Here is a 21,067-nt window from a genome sequence, read left to right on the forward strand (position 1 = left end):
ATCCCTGCTTAGCCATTTTGCACTTCCTGTCGATCTCATTTTTGAGACGTTTGTATTCCTTTTTGCCTGCTTCACTTACTGCATTTTCGTATTTTCTCCTTTCATCAATTAAATTCAGTATCTCTTCTGTTACCCAAGGATTTCTATTAGCCCTCGTCTTTTTACCTACTTGCTCCTCTGCTGCCTTCACCACTTCATCTCTCAAAGCTACCCATTTTTCTTCTACTGTATTTCTTTCCCCCATTCCTGTCAATTGTTCCCTTATGCTCTCCCTGAAACTCTGTACAACCTCTGGTTCTTTCAGTTTATCAAGGTCCCGTCTCCTTAAATTCCCGCCTTTTTGCAGTTTCTTCAGTTTTAATCTACAGTTCATAACTAATAGATTGTAGTCAGAGTCCACATCTGCCCCTGGAAATGTCTTACAATTTAAAACCTGGTTCCTAAATCTCTGTCTTACAATTATATAACCTATCTGAAACCTGTCATTATCTCCAGGCTTCTTCCATGTATACAATCTCCTTTTATGATTCTTGAACCAAGTGTTAGCTATGATTAGGTTGTGCTCTGTGCAAAATTCTACCAGGCGGCTTCCTCTTTCGTTTCTTACCCCCAATCCATATTCACCTACTACTTTTCCTTCTCTCTCTTTTCCTACTGACGAATTCCAGTCACCCATAACTATTAAATTTTCATCTCCCTTCACTATCTGAATAATTTCTTTTATTTTATTATACATTTCTTCAATTTCTTCATCATCTGCAGAGCTAGTTGGCATATATACTTGTACTATTGTGGTAGGCGTGGGCTTCGTATTTATCTTGGCCACAATAATGCGTTCACTAAGCTGTTAGTAGTAGCTTACCCGCATTCCTATTTTCCTATTCATTATTAAATCTACTCCTGCATTACCCTTGTTTGATTTTGTGTTTATAACCCTGTAGTCACCTGACCAGAAGTCTTGTTCCTCCTGCCACCGAACTTCACTAATTCCCACTATATCTAACTCTAACCTATCCATTTCCCTTTTTAAATTTTCTAACCTACCTACCTGATTAAAGGATCTGACATTCCACGTTCCGATCCGTAGAACGCCAGTTTTCTTTCTCCTGATAACGACGTCCTCTCGAGTAGTCCCCGCCCTGAGATCCGAATGGAGGACTATTTTACCTCCGGAATGTTTTACCCAAGAGGACGCCATCATCATTTAACCATACAGTAAAGCTGCATGCCCTCGGGAAAAATTACGGCTGTAGTTTCCCCTTGCTTTCAGCCGTTCGCAGTACCAGCGCAGCAAGGCCGTTTTGGTTAGTGTTACAAGGCCAGATCAGTCAATCATCCAGACTGTTGCCCCTGCAACTACTGAAAAGGCTGCTGCCCCTCTTCAGGAACCAGACGTTTGTCTGGCCTCTCAACAGATACCCCTCCGTTGTGGTTGCACCTACGGTACGGCCATCTGTATCGCTGAGGCACGCAAGCCTCCCCACCAACGGCAAGGTCCATTTTTCATGGGGGTAGGAATAAATCCTTATACTGTTCTTTTTCAGCAAATGTTCTTGTAGACTTCTCTGTAGCTCCAGTGGGCCTAAGTCACCATAGTCGTCTTACTGATGTTTCGCGTTCTCCAAATTCAGCAGTCCATGCTGTTCTAGGTAACCGGCTGATGTGCTTTGTAGGAAAGGCTGTTTTCTTTGTATACTGAATAATTTCAGCTAAGACCGGTGCAGTTTCATCTATATTCACCTTTATTTTATAGGGTAGCAGAAGCCAAAATTCATTGCAGAAGTAATTTCTATTTTAATATTTGTGCCCAACCTCTTCTAGCTAAGCCGGATGTCTTCTCCACAAACTTCAAACCTCCATTCACTCTAGCTAATAACATAATGGTCAACTGTTGTTGTGCTATCAAATATAGCGCCAGATCGTATTTTATTCGCAACGACTCTGTAGAGAAACTGAGGAGAAATCAGTCGTAGAAGCCCATCGTAGGCACACACCCACCTCATAGAGCGATGCAGTATGCCACCTATACATCGGAATTGTATTATTCGCCGCGGAACTGAAATCAGTCCGAGGCTTCCAAAAATTTGGCTGTTTGCCAGGGTGTTAGTTGTTGGCCATGCTGTTACGTGATAATACACTACTGGCCATTAAAAGTGCTACACCAAGAAGAAATGCAGATGATAAACGGGTATTCATTGGACAAATATATTATACTAGAACTGACATGTGATTTACATTTTCCGCAATTTGGATGCATAGATCCTGAGAAATCAGTACCCAGAACAACCACCTCTGGCCGTAATAAAGGCCTTGATACGCCTGGGCATTGAGTCAAACAAAGCTAGGATGGCGTGTACGGGTATAGCTGCCCATGCAGCTTCAACACGATACCGCAGTTGATCAAGAGTAGTGACTGGCGTATTGCGACGAGCCAGTTGCTCGGCCACCACTGACCAGACGTTTTCAATTGGTGAGAGATCTGGAGAATGTACTGGCCAGGGCAGCAGTCGAACATTTTCTGTATCCAGAAAGGCCCGTACAGGACCTGCAACATGTGGTCGTACATTATCCTGCTGAAATGTAGGGTTTCGCAGGGATCGAATGAAGGGTAGAGCCACGGGTCGTAACACATCTGAAATGTAACGCCCACTGTTCAAAGTGCTGTCAATGCGAACAAGAGGTGACTGAGACGTGTAACCAATGGCACCCCATACCATCGCGCCGCGTGATATTCCAGCATGGCTATGACGAATACACGCTGAAACATACCCTTAGAAAAATTAATGAATTACTGTGCTGATAAACCTCTTACGTTATTTAATTTCAAACAGTTGAGCAGAACTGAACATACTCAGACATTTCTCTCTTTACTGACACACAATATTTTTTGCGCAACGCAATCTGACTTTCAACAATCCCTACAAAAGAATGGCCCCGACTAGCAATAGCCTATAACTTTCATGAATCACTTACCTCACAAAAATCTTCGTTACTAGAACTACTGCAATACAGCGAGCGCCAATACTGCCAGCTAAATAAAAGATTCTAACTACTGAAGCACTAACTACTGAAGGCATAGTTAGCAAATGAAAGATTTTGCTGGAGAACAAACAATGTATTTACCTTAATAGTCATAATATATATAGCAGTTCATGCCATTATATATATATATATATATATATATATATATATATATATATACACACTCCTGGAAATTGAAATAAGAACACCGTGAATTCATTGTCCCAGGAAGGGGAAACTTTATTGACACATTCCTGGGGTCAGGTACATCACATGATCACACTGACAGAACCACAGGCACATAGACACAGGCAACAGAGCATGCACAATGTCGGCACTAGTACAGTGTATATCCACCTTTCGCAGCAATGCAGGCTGCTATTCTCCCATGGAGACGATCGTAGAGATGCTGGATGTAGTCCTGTGGAACGGCTTGCCATGCCATTTCCACCTGGCGCCTCAGTTGGACCAGCGTTCGTGCTGGACGTGCAGACCGCGTGAGACGACACTTCATCCAGTCCCAAACATGCTCAATGGGGGACAGATCCGGAGATCCTGCTGGCCAGGGTAGTTGACTTACACCTTCTAGAGCACGTTGGGTGGCACGGGATACATGCGGACGTGCTGGTCTAGGAATGGTAGAACGATGGGTTCGATGACGGTTTGGATGTACCGTGCGCTATTCAGTGTCCCCTCGACGATCACCAGTGGTGTACGGCCAGTGTAGGATATCGCTCCCCACACCATGATGCCGGGTGTTGGCCCTGTGTGCCTCGGTCGTATGCAGTCCTGATTGTGGCGCTCACCTGCACGGCGCCAAACACGCATACGACCATCATTGGCACCAAGGCAGAAGCGACTCTCATCGCTGAAGACGACACGTCTCCATTCGTCCCTCCATTCACGCCTGTCGCGACACCACTGGAGGCGGGCTGCACGATGTTGGGGCGTGAGCGGAAGATGGCCTAACGGTGTGCGGGACCGTAGCCCAGCTTCATGGAGACGGTTGCGAATGGTCCTCGCCGATACCCCAGGAGCAACAGTGTCCCTAATTTTCTGGGAAGTGGCGGCGCGGTCCCCTACGGCACTGCGTAGGATCCTACGGTCTTGGCGTGCATCCGTGCGTCGCTGCGGTCCGGTCCCAGGTGGACGGGCACGTGCACCTTCCGCCGACCACTGGCGACAACATCGATATACTGTGGAGACCTCACGCCCCACGTGTTGAGCAATTCGGCGGTACGTCCACCCGGCCTCCCGCATGCCCACTATACGCCCTCGCTCAAAGTCCGTCAACTGCACATACGGTTCACGTCCACGCTGTCGCGGCATGCTACCAGTGTTAAAGACTGCGATGGAGCTCCGTATGCCACGGCAAACTGGCTGACACTGACGGCGGCGGTGCACAAATGCTGCGCAGCTAGCGCCATTCGACGGCCAACACCGCGGTTCCTGGTGTGTCCGCTGTGCCGTGCGTGTGATCATTGCTTGTACAGCCCTCTCGCAGTGTCCGGAGCAAGTATGGTGGGTCTGACACACCGGTGTCAATGTGTTCTTTTTTCCATTTCCAGGAGTATATATATATATATATATATATATATATATATATATATATATATATCCACTGCTGGCGGCTCACCTCCAACTGCGCAACGCTACGCGCTGTTAACAGCCAACTGCCCAACACTACAATAGCGAATATTGCAACAATGCAAACCAGCCACAGACTGCACACAGCACAACGAGTGATTTTCATACAGAGCGCTACGTGGTGTTACCAATATAAAAACCTAAACAGCCTACTTACAACGCTTCCAATGTGCGTTCACCGCGATGTCACGAAACACGCATGCGACCATCATGATGCTGTAAACAGAACCTGGATTCATCCGAAAAAACGACATTTTGCCATTCGTGCACCCAGGTTCGTCGTTGAGTACACCATCGCTGGCGCTCCTGTCTGTGATTCAGCGTCAAGGGGCACCGCAGCCATGGTCTCCGAGCTGATAGTCCATGCTGCTGCAAACGTCGTCGAACTGTTCGTGCAGATGGTTGTTGTATTGCAAACGTCCCCATCTGTTGTCTCAGGGATCGAAACGTGGCTGCACGATCCGTTACAGCCATGCGGATAAGATGCCTGTCATCTCGACTGCTAGTGATACGAGGCCGTTGGCATCCAGCACGGCGTTCCGTATTACCCTCCTGAACCCGCCGATTCCATATTCTGCTAACAGTCATTGGATCTCGACCAACGCGAACAGCAATGTCGTGATACGATAAACCGCAATCGCGATAGGCTACAATCCGACCTTTATCAAAGTCGGAAACGTAATGGTACGCATTTCTCCTCCTTACACGAGGCATCACAACAACGTTTCACCATGCAACACCGGTCGACTGCTGTTTGTGTATGAGAAATCAGGTGGTAACTTTCCTCATGTCAGCACGTTGTAGGTGTCGCCACCGGTGCCAGCCTTGTGTGAATGCTCTGAAAACTAATCATTTGCATATCACAGCATCTTCTTCTTGTCCGTTAAATTTTGCGTCTGTAGCAGGTCATCTTCGTGGTGTAGCAAGTTTAATGGCTAGTAGTGTATTTGTCTGTCTGTCACATCCAGTATTACTAGGAACAATTCTTAAAGGGCATCTTGTAGCTCAAATTTGGTCACACCATCTTTGGCAGTAATGCAGTCTTCCAGGGTAACTATGGGCCCAATGGAGTACTACGATATGGGTGCCCAAATCATCACCGACGCACCGCCATGTTTCACTCTTGGGGCGCAAATTCGGTTCGCACTCTCATCCGACCAAATGACATTCTTCTATTGCTGCATGATCCAGAATTTATGGCGTCGGCATCACGTTTTCCAGTTACGAGCGTATGCATCTTTAATGAGGGGTGTTGGAATTGCAGTTCGCTCTGCCATTTCCTGCTTTTGGAGTTGCCTTCGTGTTGTTTTGGTGCTGACAAGACTCGCCGGTGCGACATTCAGCTGTGCAGTGACTTTTGCAGCTGTCGTCCTCTTACTTTTCGTCAGCATCCTCTTCAGTGACTGTCACACAACACACACTTTCGTCCGCGTCGTGACTTAGCGGATGATATTTTCTGCTTTCCCCGAATGTGGTGTACATCTATGATACTGTGTCTCCTGGAACACTAAACACTACGGTTACCTTTGCTACCGAAGCACACACCAAACAAGTACCAACAATTTGCCCACTTTTGAATCTACTTAGCTCCGACAAAACGCACTCATACCTACACGGAGAACTGTTCAGATCACGACTGAATACAACTGCGCAACCTGCAGGCTTGGCTAGCATGGCTGTTTTTGCTAACAGTATATTGCTTGTTTAGCATTTTTACTGCTATTGTACAGTTCCACCATATGTTAACATAGTGGTTTCAAATTGGATTTTTTTTTCCGTGCCTTCTTCTCGGATCTGCGCAGTATCTCGGGATTGTTATGAATAGATTTGGCATGGTTAAGTTTCTAAGGGGTTTCCAGATGCCCTTCCTGTCACCACCCTCACCCTGTTATCTCCCCCCCCCCCCCCCTCTACCCTGCCCCCGTGAGGAGGGAATGTCCAACTGCGACTGTCCGCGTGTTGCGTGATTCATGGGGAAATGTGCGAATGTTTTCTAAAGGTTTGAATGTTCGCGAATGGTGTAAATGAGTCGCGACTTGGATGTGGAGAAACCACCTATAAACCATATCCAGACTGGAGACTGGCCGGCCCACCGTCCCCTGTCGTTAATCCGATGGGTGGAATCGATCCGGGGCCGGGGGCCGGCGCACCTCGCCGATCCGGAAACGGCGCTTCAACAAGCACGACTATTCCGGTGGAATTGCAGTGTGGGATAGCATATATTTCAACATCAGAGTCCAGTCCACATAGGAATTATATGTTTATTTTTTGTCATTTTGCCTCTGGATTTAATCCATTATCATTGAACTTTGCACTGCGTTTTCTAAAGCAACCCTAGCACAAATTTGGTGGCCTTGATTCATGGTGTAGGAATACATCATAGTATCTAAGATACAGCTGTGTCTAGTGAAAACTGTTTGTTCATGAGTCTTAGCTTCCTATACAATTCCGGCCACAGCGATATCAGAGATTTGATGTTTTGCCGGATTCCTGATATTCACAGTACACTCGTGAAATGGTCGTACGGGAAAATCCCGACGTCGTCGCTACCTCAGAGATGGTGTGCACAATGGTCGTGCGCGGACTTAAATTTTGATAAGCTGCCACTGTAGCAGCAGTAACCGATCTCACAACTGCGCCAGACACTTGTTGTCTTATGTAGGCTTTGCCCACCGCAGCGCCGTATGCTGCCTGTTTACATATCTCTGTATTAGAGTACGCATGCCCATACCAGTTTCTTTGCGGCTTCAGAGTATACAGGGTGGTCCACTGATCGTGACCGGGCCAAATACCTCACGAAATAAGCGTCAAACGGAAAAACTACAAAGAACGAAACTCGTCTAGCTTGAAGGGGGAAACCAGATGGCGCTCTGGTTGGCCCGCTAGATGGCGCTGCCATAGGTCAAACGGATATCAACTGCGTTTTTTTAAAAATAGGTACCCCCATTTTTATTACATATTCGTGTAGTACGTAAAGAAATATGAATGTTTTAGTTGGACCACTTTTTTCGCTTTGTGATAGATGGCGCTATAATAGTCACAAACGTATAAGTACGTGGTATCACATAACATTCCGCCAGTGCGGACGGTATCTGCTTCGTGATACATTACATTAAAATGGACCGTTTACCAATTGCGGAAAAGGTCGATATCATTTTGATGTATGGCTATTGTGATCAAAATGCCCAACTGGCGTGTGCTATGTATGCTGCTCGGTATCCTGGACGACATCATCCAAGTGTGTGGACCGTTCACCGGATAGTTACGTTATTTAAGGAAACAGGAAGTCTCCAGCCACATGTGAAACGTCAACCACGACCTGAAACAAATGATGATGCCCAAGTAGGTGTTTTAGCTGCTGTCGCGGCTAATCAGCATATCAGTAGCACACAAATTGCGCGAGAATCGGGACACCACACACGAGTATTGTTTATTGGCGTCCACTTTCTATGATGGGAAATGATTTGTGGACTCCAGCATGATAAATTATTCCTGTATGCAGATGAGTTTCCACTTGCTGTGGCCTTCGGAGCAGCCACCCAACGATACTGCTGTCGCGGCTGGAGACCAGCTGGAGGAAGCGGACTGCGGAGAGGACGACGAGCAGGTGCTGCAGCGGCTGCTGTGGCGCCAGGCGCACCCTGTGGGGGAGCAGCTGTCGTACCCGCAGAACCTGGCCAGGAACACGGCCAGGCTCGCCTGCCCCACGAAGCTCACGCTCTGCCCAGACGTTGACATGCTGCCCCCTGCGGGCTTCGATGTCAACGCTGCACTCACGGAGCTGTTCAGCCGCCAGCCACCCTGTATCAGGTATCGTCATAAGTGTTCACAACCTTGAGTTACTTTGTTATGCTACCGCTTGCAGCTGAACCACCTGGAAGTGCTCAACAGGTATTCACAAATCTTCAGAAATGTCAGGAACCAAGTCATGAGCATGAGCCTATAGTCGTCGATGGATGTATTGGGAGGGTTCACATAATCCACCTGTCAGTATCCAGAGTAGTTCCTATTTGCAACTAGACCGTCTGGAATCACCTCATTTGGTATTTGTCGATACCTAGAAACTATCAGAAACCGTGCCATCTGCATTACTTCCACAGCTGTTAATGTATGTATCTTGGGGGACACACACAGAAAACACGACCATCGGAGTTTTCTCAAATGTCGATCTGAGTTACAATCAGCGATATTTCTGGACCAGGAATGTACTTTCAGCTCTTGATCATATACTTCCAACCATGTGTGGACACTTCAATCAGCACGACAATCCCCACTGTATTGCTGAACGATCCTATCCTCCCCAAGAAAGTCGATCATTTTGGTCGGATGAACATGAACATTGAGCACGCACAAGCGTTCCACGTGCATTAACGATCTAGAGAACTCAATGAAACTATTTTGTAGAGCGTAACGATGAGACCAACAACTTATGCTATTACAGAAATGCTTGCAGATTCTTAAAGCACGTCCATCGTGCAAGACACAAAAAAGTACCTCGTCGAACAAGTCTACAACAGCACAGTTTCGATACTGTTGAGCAAGTTCAAGTCTTTCTGGCCAATACACCACAGCCAACACTAATACAGAGCCATCAGTCTAGTTTGGAGCCCCATGTGTGGCAGGGTTAATTAAAACGTTGAAGTAGACATATGTCTTTTCACTGGTTTGTTTGGATGATGAGCTGTTTCATTATAACATGGAGATCGGCTGCCAAAGAAGCTCGACAACAGTTGACAGAATTTCACGCTAGGTCATTTAGCTTCCTTATGTTATACTAAAGCCATTCAAGCTCACTAACCGTTCGCAGACTCCGCCGTTTCAGAAATCCTGATCTTTGTATGAAAGCACATTATCTTCCAAGCTTTGGAATTAGGATAATTCACTTTCTTTATTCACAACGGCAATAGACGAAAATATGCATTAAAAATGTAAGTCCTATCATATAGCTGAACTAAGTGATGATCATAGATTGCCACATGCCAGGGGCTACACGTTGCAGATGCAGAACTATGATGTGCTCATAATAAGGTGACCCAACAGTGTAAAGTCTGTGTCTTGTAAGCTGATATGTCGAGATAGTCTAGCTCAATAACTCCACTGTTCAGACAATTTTTATCAAGTGAATCTAGGTATCGTCTAGTCCGAAGTCTAAACACAGTCTTTTAGCAGTTGTTTTTAATCACTATCTTCAAGTAGAAAACTGTCAAAGCCATTTACGTATTCAGACCCATGTAAACATAAATAATTGTTATTTACTGAGAAAATAAAGCGAAGTTAAATTTTGTTCCTTTACCGTTATTCATTAACTCTAATGTGATATAAAATCCACTTGAAAGTGTAATGACGAGTTGTAAAACAAACCTCCATACGTTGTGACAACTGGGAGGGTTATTGCTCGATAATTCTGTCAGAGACAGCAAAGGACTGGAAGAGCAGTTGAACGGAATGGACATTGTCTTGAAAGGAGGATATAAGATGAACATCAACAAAAGAAAAACGAGGATAATGGAATGTAGTCGAATTAAGTTGGGTGATGCTGAGGGAATTAGATTAGAAAATGAGACACTTAAAGTAGAAAAGGAGTTTTGCTATTTGGGGAGCAAAATAACTGATGATGGTCGAAGTGGAGAAGATATAAAATGTAGACTGGCAATGGCAAGGAAAGCGCTTCTGAAAAAGAGAAATTTGTTAACATCGAGTATAGATTTAACTGTCAGGAAGTCGTTTCTGAAAGTATTTGTATGGAGTGTAGCCATGTATGGAAGTGAAACATGGACGATAAATAGTATGGACAGGAAGAGAATAGAAGCTTTTCAAATGTGGTGCTACAGAAGAATGCTGAAGATTAGATGGGTAGATCATATAACTAATGAGGAGGTATTGAATAGAATTGGGGAGAAGAAACGTTTGTGGCACAACTTGACTAGAAGAAGGGATCGGTTGGTAGGACATGTTCTGAGGCATCAAGGGATCACCAATGTAGTATTGGAGGGCAGCGTGGAGGGTAAAAATCGTAGAAGGAGACCAAGAGATGAATACACTAAGCAGATTCAGAAGGATGTAGGTTGCAGTAAGTACTGGGAGATGAAGAAACTTGCACAGGATAGGGTAGCATGGAGAGCTGCATCAAACCAGTCTCAGGACTGAAGACCACAACAACAACAATGCTTTACTAAAGGGGATGATTATTTGGCCCCAGTTACTATCGTATTAAACAAAAACTAAAAGAAGAATACTGTCTCTGATGCACTAATCAGGTTTAAACGTTAGTTTGATCGTAGGTAGAATAAATCTAAATAATGGACCACAACTAAAGATTTTAAGTTTAAGAAATGAAGGTATTGCTATTAATAACACAAAATTTCGTAGGCTGGCCATAAACTCTACGTAACTGAGTAAATTAAAGCTTAGCTCGATCCCCCAATATACAGGTTGGCGAACAACTATTGTAAGTAGGCTGTTTAGGTTTTCTTATTGGTAACGCCACCTCTGTATGAAAATCACTGGCTGTGCTGTGTGCAGTCTGTGGCTGCTTTGCATTGTTGTAATACTCGCCATTGTAGTGTTAGGCAGCTGGCTGCGAACAGCGCGTAGCGTTGCGCAGTTGGAGGTGAGCCGCCAGCAGTGGTGGATGTGGGGAGAGAGATGGCGGAGTTTTGAAATTTGTCATGAACTGCTATATTTATACATGATGATATCAAGGTAAATACATTGTTTGTTCTCTATTAATATCTTTCATTTGCTAACTATCACTATCAGTAGTTAGTGCCTTCAGTAGTTTGAATCTTTTATTTAGCTGGCAGTAGTGGCTCTCGCTGTATTGCGGTAGTTCGAGTAACGAAGATTTTTGGTGAGGTAAGTGATTTGTTAAAGGTATAGTTTAATGTTAGTCAGGGCCATTCTTTTGTAGGGAATTTTGAAAGTCAGATTGCGTTGCGCTAAGAAAATATTGTGTGTCAGTTTAAGCACAGTCATGTATAATTCTTCAAAGGGGACGTTTCATATGTCGACCCTTAGCCGAGGATACCTCACTGGAATCTTCTGATTTTTTCTTGTAGTTTGTGTAATTAGTGTAGCTATTGTTTATTGCTAGCGCGTAATTGTAGAGAAAATCTCCTTTGTAGTTGCAGTCTTTCATTGTTGTACAGTAAAACAGTTGTGGCATGCATGTAGATTTGCACCAAGTATTTCGCAGCTGCAATTAACTAGATATTATTTTCAGTGCTATGTTAATGTGTTCTCTTATTTTTGATCTTCAAATTGTGTTTTTCTGTGTTGTCGTGTGAAATACTGTGACAATAATGGCGTGTGAAAAACCTAATACTAGGCTCCAAAGTAAACTGAGAAATGACAGTGAAAATGAAAGCAGTGTGTTAGCGCCACCGAGTAATGAATTAACTGATGTTCAAAGTAGTAATTTGGTAATTGTGCATAGGGAAATGGAGCGGGCTGCAAACAATGGTGTAGACAGTGAAACAGGTAGTGAGCAGGGAAGCATTATCGATCGATCGGTCGGCAACAGCTCGCCTCAGGAATCCGAAATGACAGGACACAATTTCGCAAATACTGTAGATTCAGGTTTTGGGTCATCACCGTTTTCTCAATTAAGTCAAGACACATTTTCTGCTTGTCAAAATGTGAATGTTGCCGGTGCAAATGCACTGCCGAAAAGCGTAGAGAAACAGATTCCAGACACTAATACATTATTATTGCAATTAATTCAACAAATCGAACAAAATCAGAGACAAATGGGACAAAATCTTAAAAAGTTAGACACAGTGGAACAAAATCTTAAAAAGTTAGACTCATTGGAACAAACACTTGAACAAACACGTGAAGATTTAACTACTGAGTTACATAACATTGAATCGAAATGTCAAAAAGTCTGTAATGACGTAAAAACATAAATTTGTGAGCATTTTCAACCTATTTTTTCGCGGCATGAAAATGCATTACAGAATCGCGAAGCAGCCATAAAAGAACTACAAACCATTGTTCATGAAAATCATGAGACCTTGTGGGCTAAAATTGACTCAGTTGCATCTACCGATTCGGTTACGCAATTTGCAAAAACTCAGGAAAACTTAAAGGACACAGTAGATACTCTGAAACTTGGTTCAGAAAAACACACTGAGGAAATAAGTACACTATCGGAGAAGGTAGCCGAACTTTCGGATCAGTTCACTAATTTATCTACGAAGGTAGATGATAATCTGAATGACACAAAACCGGTAGTCTTTAATGACACAGAAGAGTGCGAACAAATTAGGAAACTGAAACAAAATCTGAATCAAATTTATACGCAACACCAAAGAGAAATCCGGGAAGTACAAGATCAGCTGACACAGGTAATACAAGAATTACGTATTTCAGAGGATACTCGCGCCCCAATACGGGAAGAGGGACGCAGAAATACGGAACAGCCACAAAATAATAACACAGGGCATTTCGGAAGTTATGAAATAAATTGGCAATGTGCTCCGAATTTTGAGATGGAACGGCCGACACGACCTAACAATGACCGATATGCGACTCGCCGACATGATGATTTTGACTATAAGCTGTTCATTACTACACGTAAATTCAAAACATTTAAGAATTCTGGCAACGACATTCATCCACAAGCATGGCTCCATCAATTCTCGCATTGTTTTCCTCCCAATTGGTCGTTAGAACACAGATTAGAATTTATGTGTGGCTACTTGGAGAATGAACCAGCTGTAAGAATGCGATCGGTAATTCACGATTGCCACAGTGAAGGAGAGTTTTACCATGCCTTCCTCTCAGCATATTGGTCTCAAGCCACACAAGACCGAGTAAAACATGGCATCATAATGATGAAACATTTCGAACAATCTGAATTCTCCAGTCTTGTGAAATATTTTGAAGACATGTTGCACAAGAATCAGTACCTGTCAAACCCATACAGCCCCTCAGAACTCATCCGCATTTGCTTAATCAAATTACCTGAACTTTTACGACATATTATTTTGGCAGGACGTTGCAAAGACGACATTGAAGCTTTTCAGGGACTGTTACAAGAACTGGAAAGTGACACTGACAATCGCGGAACGCAGGAGCACAACAATTACAGATCACATCAGTCGCAATTCCGCGATGAAAGAAATAATAACTGGACGCGACAAGGCTATTCTCACAACACAAATCGTGACCGAAACAGACACCACCCGTATGACAACCGTTGGCAGAGTAGTAATAATTACAAAGAAAGATCACATTTCCGTAGTAATGAATATGACAGAGACAATCATAGAAACAGACAATATGGCAACCAGAACTATTATTATCACGGGAGACAGAATAACTTCAGACGCAACAGTTCAGCGCGCAGTTACGATTCAGGAAGAAATTCTCCACCACATGCCCGACAAGAAAGAAATTATGAAATCTACCGACATGACGACAGACGAGATAATCATAACGACAGACCTGAATTTCATCAGAACTGGCGGGATTCAAACAGAGCAGGGCAATTTCGACAACGTGAATTTGTAGAAGCTAGGTCTCCTAATCCCAATAACGACGCGCGCCAACAAAGGGACAGACAATGACTCGCACCGCAGGCAGCCGCTTGCGCCGGCTGGCTCAGAGAAAAATAACATAGACGCTAACCTTAAGAAAAATTCCAGTATTGTTTAACAACGTATACCGCATGATAATTGCGTTAAAGTTGAAACTCTGCGTACTAGGAAGAGTAAAGGTTTACACCACATTTCACATGTAAAACCGTTTATTGAAAGATAATCTGCTTTTTAACTTTGTCATTGCCATAAAACTTTTCACTTTACATTACTAGTATGCTTGTCAGACTTAGAATCTGTTAACATGCAACAATGTTTGAAGTTAAATATCCAGTCAAGAACCAAGAGAACTTATTGAAACAGAAATGACGAATGCATTGTTATAGTGAACAGACGTCACAGTGTTATTGTGTGTGTACATTCTTGCTTGTTAGTTGCACGATTATGGAACGACTATAAGGCTTACATACTTAGAACATTTACCAGTACTGCTAATGAGATTTTAATGCAACATTTTGGTTTACTTGAAAATATATTCTGGATTTAAAGTACTTTCAGTGAGATGCCAGATGGCACAGCGGTTAGTTTATGTGACAGCTACACGATTTTATCACGACACTACTAATGAGTGACAATTTACAATGTTGCTTTTGCGGTGTATCTGTTTTATATCTGCACAGTTTTTCTGAATTCTTCTGGAAAGCAAAACATGTTTTAGTAGTAACTTTTGCGGTATAGCTACAATGAGACTGCCTTTTCCGTAGCACAACAGTACGTTACAGCACAGTACTTTCCTCATTATGGCAATAAGCGTAATAACTAAGACATTTATACGCAAAGCATTTCACTTTTGTGTATTATGAGGTAAGTACATTGACTTCTGCAGAACTTAGCTTTCGGAGGACGATAACTACGACACTTCCACACAGATTATGTTGCAACAAGACGCACATTTAGCGCTACAGTACACGTATTTGAGTGATTAATTTTGTACTTAAAACATTTATTTTTAAAGATTTTTGAATTACAAAGAAAGTTTTCCGTGATACATTTCATTCCATTGCTGTAATCTGTAACACCTGAGGGTATAATTACATTAATCCTCAGGGGGGTACACGCTTACTTTGTGTACCATGTGTGTGGCAACCACAAGGAACCCTAGCTAATATGGTATTTGCTTATACAACTTTACACATCAGTACCATATTTCTCTAACACACAAATTACACAGCTATCTGATCATTTAACTGAGAGATAAACATTTTTTTCTACATCAGTGACACATGTTTACGCAATACACAGTTGGGTAACTTCACACTTATGAAACTGTATTTTGTCTCTACTTTGTAAACTGTTCATATTTTTTTGGAATCATTGTGATACTATGAGAGCTTTGAATGATGTATTTGGTAAGGGAGCATGATTTTAAAGTACGTTTGAGGTAGATGACACTATTGAAATGAGCAGAGAATTTTTTTTAGGTTTTGAAATTATTGCAGAAAGCTACAACGTTTTTGAGATTTGACTGAGGTGTTATGATATTATTACGACGACGATGTGTACTATGCTGCTGAGATATGTTTATGATCAATAAGATGATGCTACCGTATATGAGGAATAAGAAGTATGTTGGAAACCAAGAATCGTACTTTAAGAGTTATAAAATGTGCGTAAATGCGTGACTGTATCACAATGCTGACGAATATTTTATTTGGACACTTATATTTATAGGATTTTCTTTCTACAGATTTGCAACGCTAATTCTTGACCTGTGAAATATTTTTATGTGAGACTGTCACTGTACCGGAAACTGCTGTCGTAAATATTTCCGTAAGAAAGTTAAGTGACCACCTGCACGTAATGCGTCCTGGGTACGCAGCTGTGTCAGTCGCCGGGAGAACAAGTCATTAGTGAGTGCCTCATCAGAAGCACAGGTAGAAAAAAAAAGGGGAGGCCATTCTCCTCGCTATTGACATTTCCTTGTTGAAAGCATTCTGTGGAGCTCATAATTTATGATATTTACTAAAATACCTAATGAAATGATTAGAAACATTTTACATCTATTGTCTTTGTAGTTAAGAGATTGCTCATTTTGTTTAATATCTGGTTTCCAGCTGTGTTGCAGCATTGGTTTTATAAAATAAACTTAAATGCATCTGCTAATGTGAACACTTTCTGTCAACAGATTTATTAAATAATTATTTTCTGATCCACATTCTTCGAAAAAGGAGCTCTTGGAATGGAGAGAACAATAAGAAGGGACTAATACCAGTAACTGCATCTATAATTTTCTTTTCAAGTACTTGGTAATTTCTTTTGTAGAATAATTTGTGGTGCACCACTTTAATTACTTAGACATTAAGATGTGATTATACATTTCCCTTATCTGCATTGTTATCTTTAGTGTACTATTTTTTCTGCTTGAGCTATGTCATATTTAGAGATAAGCTGCTGTTTGCCAGGCATAGTGCTACTGAACTTTAATTTGTGTTACTCTGCTCAGCCAGATTTATTTTTTTGTTTGCTGCTCATTGCCTCATATTAGTTGTAATGTTGAATTGCTTGGTAATTTAGATTTACTGTAGCTTGCTTTGCGATTTTCCATTTTTTTTATTGCTGTTTATATTAATTGTTTTATGTGCTGCTGCATTGCCTCGTCCCTTAGTTTAGCATCTGAGCTCAGTAGATTTAAGTTAGCTTAAGAGGGGGTAGACTATATAAGAAACTGACTATGTAGAATAGGTAAAGAATGCATTGCGAAGTTATATGAAAAAGATTTGGGCCCAAATGAGTATTGTACAATCAGAAATAATTATTTTGAAAGAAATATGAACAGAATACAGAAAGCAGGCTTAGATAGGACTTTTTGGGAATAATGATGAACAAAGGGAGATCTCCATGCAAAATACTGCAGTGAAACAAACCCTGTCCTTTCCCTTTTGTGTTATCCCACTATATGTTTGTGTACCCTTGTGTATTTGTTTTCTTCCTGTCTCTGTGTAGTGTTTCATAGAACTTTTTTCTCTTCTAATACTAAGTTACATTCCCTATGATGAGGAATACTGTTATCCTCAAATACAATTGGCATTAATAATGTGTTATTTACTTTGTAAAGATGTTAGACATTATTAATTCTGTTTTGTTTAATGCTCATGAGTGAAGTTGATGTTTCAAAAGTTATTGTGATCTTTTATGTATGTACTCATGTCATAATTCCACTGATGTATATGTTAGTTCGATTCTTTTGTAAAGCCTGTACTACAAATGTTATCTGTATTGTTATGTTTTAATGATGTATTTTGTACCTTTGTAATTGTATTCTTATGTTATAAAATTGTAATTGTCACCAGTTCATCATATTATTAACTTGTAAGTTACATTTCACTGCACACGTTTCTGTTGGTCATAGTATATGGACAATATGTGAGAAGTAGAGACTGTTAGTGTTTGCACGTGTGTTAATAATTCAGCACGGGACTGGATAACAGCATTGCTGGTTCTAAGGACAAGTCCAAAAACTTTGTGAGTGCACAAGTGGTGGTTATGGACTTGCTATATTATCCGCAAGACTCTTCAATGGTGATTGTGCACCTGCACAGTCACAACAGATGGCTGCTGGCTGTCTCTACAAGGACTACAGTGGGTCTGCGTCTTTGATGACCCACCAGTACTATTATCTCTACAAGGACTACAGTGGGTCTACATCTTTGATGATCCATCAATACCATTATTTCTACAAGGACTGCAGTGGGTCTGCATCTCTGGTGGCCCACCAATACCGTAATCTCTACCAGGACTACAGTGGGTCTACTCTGTGATGACCTACCTACCAATACTCTTCAAAATTTCGACTGACTCTGCTGTGGGATTGCTCTGTTGTGGCCCATTACCTGTATGCATGTCAAGAGTCAGCACTGTCTTTCCGTTGGAAGGACAACACTACTTCTTCAAGACTGCATGGAAATCCACTACTTCTGTGTGCATTTTCTTTTACTGCTCAGACTTTGAGAAAAACTCTGCATTTTTACTGTGATGAACAATCTGGACTGTCTTTATGGACTGTGAGAAATTTTTAGCTTTTGACCAACATTGTATCAATAAGTGTGTGCATTTGATTTCTTTGTTATTGTAATTGTGAAAAAAATTTTAACAAATATGTATTGGCCAGTGCCCAAAAAAATTTGTAAAATTTTTTGTGGGGAGCATGGGGGCTATGCAAGTAGGCTGTTTAGGTTTTCTTATTGGTAACGCCACCTCTGTATGAAAATCACTGGCTGTGCTGTGTGCAGTCTGTGGCTGCTTTGCATTGTTGTAATACTCGCCATTGTAGTGTTAGGCAGCTGGCTGCAAACAGCGCGTAGCGTTGCGCAGTTGGAGGTGAGCCGCCAGCAGTGGTGGATGTGGGGAGAGAGATGGCGGAGTTTTGAAATTTGTCATGAACTGCTATATTTATACATGATGATATCAAGGTAAATACATTGTTTGTTCTCTATTAATATCTTTCATTTGCTAACTATCCCTATCAGTAGTTAGTGCCTTCCATAGTTTGAATCTTTTATTTAGCTGGCAGTAGTGGCGCTCGCTGTATTGCAGTAGCTTGAGCAGCGAAGATTTTTGTGAGGTAACTGATTTGTGAAAGGTATAGTTTAATGTTAGTCAGGGCCATTCTTTTGTAGGGAATTTTGAAAGTCAGATTGTGTTGCGCTAACAAAATATTGTGTGTCAGTTTAAGCACAGTCATGTAGAATTGTTCAAAGGGGACGTTTCACTATGTAATTAAAATAACCAGATTAGCTGGAAAACGCAGGCCGAGCTCACAGCTAAAATAACCGAAAAATGGTTCAAATGGCTCTAAGCACTATGGGACGTAACATCTGAGGTCTTCAGTCCCCTAGAACTTAGAACTACTTAAACGTAACTAACCTAAGGACATCACACACATCCATGCCCGTGGCTGGATTGGAACCAGTGACCATAGCAGCAGCGCGGTTCCGGGCTAAAGCGCCTAGAACCGCTCGGTCACAGCGGCCGGCAAAATAATCGAAGTCATATTCGACACCAACACAAATAAGTGGTAGTTTAATTCAACTCGATTAACTCATCTTAAGTGTCAATCAGGGACTAAAATAGTCGAAGTGCCCATTGGCAAACTGAGTTAGAAATCAGAATCAGTGCAAATAACCCAAATTCCAAATCGGCTTCACTCGCAAAAATACAAGCGCTGCTTAACAATTGGCAGAAATAAAATAGAGCCCTTGCTGTTGCACGAAGTCCTCGACGCACCCCTTCCAGGAGACTCCAAGCCTCTAAGTCACTTAATGACTTCATGCTATTGTCAACCTCTTACAACATTTTAAATAAAAGTACAATTAAAAATGTGAATGCATCATTATACGCAAGATAAAATTCTAAACAAAATTAGTATGTTATACTTAAGTCTGCGCTTAGTAGTTCTTCACAAATCAACTTTAAACATTTGCAAATTTAAGCTGCAGTTATCTGTATCGTCCATGATCTTCGCGCATTCATTAATTACAGCACCGTATAGACTTGTGTGCCATCTCTACCCCATAGAAATTTGGCTGCCATTTCCACTGCCACAGTCAGAATTCATGCAGTTCTAATGATGCAGAATAAACACATCTCATTGCTCCAGAGTGGCTAGATGCTCATCACTGAAGTCGTCCGTGGAACAGGTGAGATTACTGATAGAAATGACGTTAACATTCCGAATTATCATGCTAGATAATTCTGAAAAGAATATGGAAGTGATTACTCACGCTTCTGCCTACGTCAACACTTGCACAATCCTCGTGTACGACGAATGAATTATCTAGCGAGTCGTTCCAACAGGTTACATGCAAGAAACTTTTTTTATTCTTGCCGAATCGTGTACTCGTGTCATGAAAAGTTGTGAAGTGCTCTTCAAAGACTGTAGAAACAGAGAGAAATTAATTTGTTCTCGCCATTTTTTAAGCAGTATTCAACGTCGTTGTAATATTGCATAACTGTCTGGAGCTATCATGTTCCATATCTGATGCAGACATTTACTCTTTTCCTGTAGCACTTATCTTAGAAGACTTATCTCAGAAGAAAGATTAAGGAAAGGCAAACCTACGTTTCTAGCATTTGTAGACTTAGAGAAAGCTTTTGACAATGTTGACTGGAATACTCTCTTTCAAATTCTGAAGGTGGCAGGGGTAAAATACAGGGAGCGAAATGCTATTTGCAATTTGTACAGAAACAAGATGGCAGTTATAAGAGTCGAGGGACATGAAAGGGAAGCAGTGGTTGGGAAGGGAGTGAGACAGGGTTGTAGCCTCTCCCCGATGCTATGCGATCTATATATTGAGCAAGCAGTAAAGGAAACAAAAGAAATGTTTGGAGTGGGTATTAAAATCCATGGAGAAGAAATAAAAACTTTGAGGTTTGCCGACGACATTGTAATTCTGTCAGACAAAGCAAAGGACCTGGAAGAGCAATTGAACGGAATGGACAGTGTCTTGAAAGGAGGGTAGAAGATGAATATCAACAAAATCAAAACGAGGATAATGGAATGTAGTCGAATTAAGTTGGGTGATGCTGAGGGAATTAGATTAGGAAATTAGACACTTAAAGTAGTAAAGCAGTTTTGTTATTTGGAGAGCAAAATAACTGATGATGGTCGAAGTAGAGATGATATAAAATGTAGACTAGCAATGGCAAGGAAAGCGCTTCTGAAAAAGAGAAATTTGTTAACATCGAGTATAGATTTAAGTGTCAGGAAGTCGTTTCTGAAAGTATTTGTATGGAGTGCAGCCATGTATGGAAGTGAAACATGGACGATAAATAGTTTGGACAAGAAGAGAATAGAAGCT

The 21,067-nt window shown here is 41.9% G+C and overlaps 1 protein-coding gene across 1 annotated transcript in view; it reads left to right on the forward strand.

The window, feature by feature from the left end:
- LOC126410705 (beta-1,4-glucuronyltransferase 1-like) overlaps nt 1-21,067 on the forward strand; it is a 122,308-nt gene that overhangs the window by 68,543 nt on the left and 32,698 nt on the right. The window contains exon 3 of the mRNA XM_050081313.1: nt 8,171-8,478. Coding sequence (XP_049937270.1) covers nt 8,171-8,478 — 308 coding nt within the window. The remainder of the gene's footprint in view (nt 1-8,170; nt 8,479-21,067) is intronic.

This window comes from Schistocerca serialis, chromosome 1, assembly GCF_023864345.2.
Source record: "Schistocerca serialis cubense isolate TAMUIC-IGC-003099 chromosome 1, iqSchSeri2.2, whole genome shotgun sequence".
Taxonomy (NCBI): domain Eukaryota; kingdom Metazoa; phylum Arthropoda; class Insecta; order Orthoptera; family Acrididae; genus Schistocerca; species Schistocerca serialis.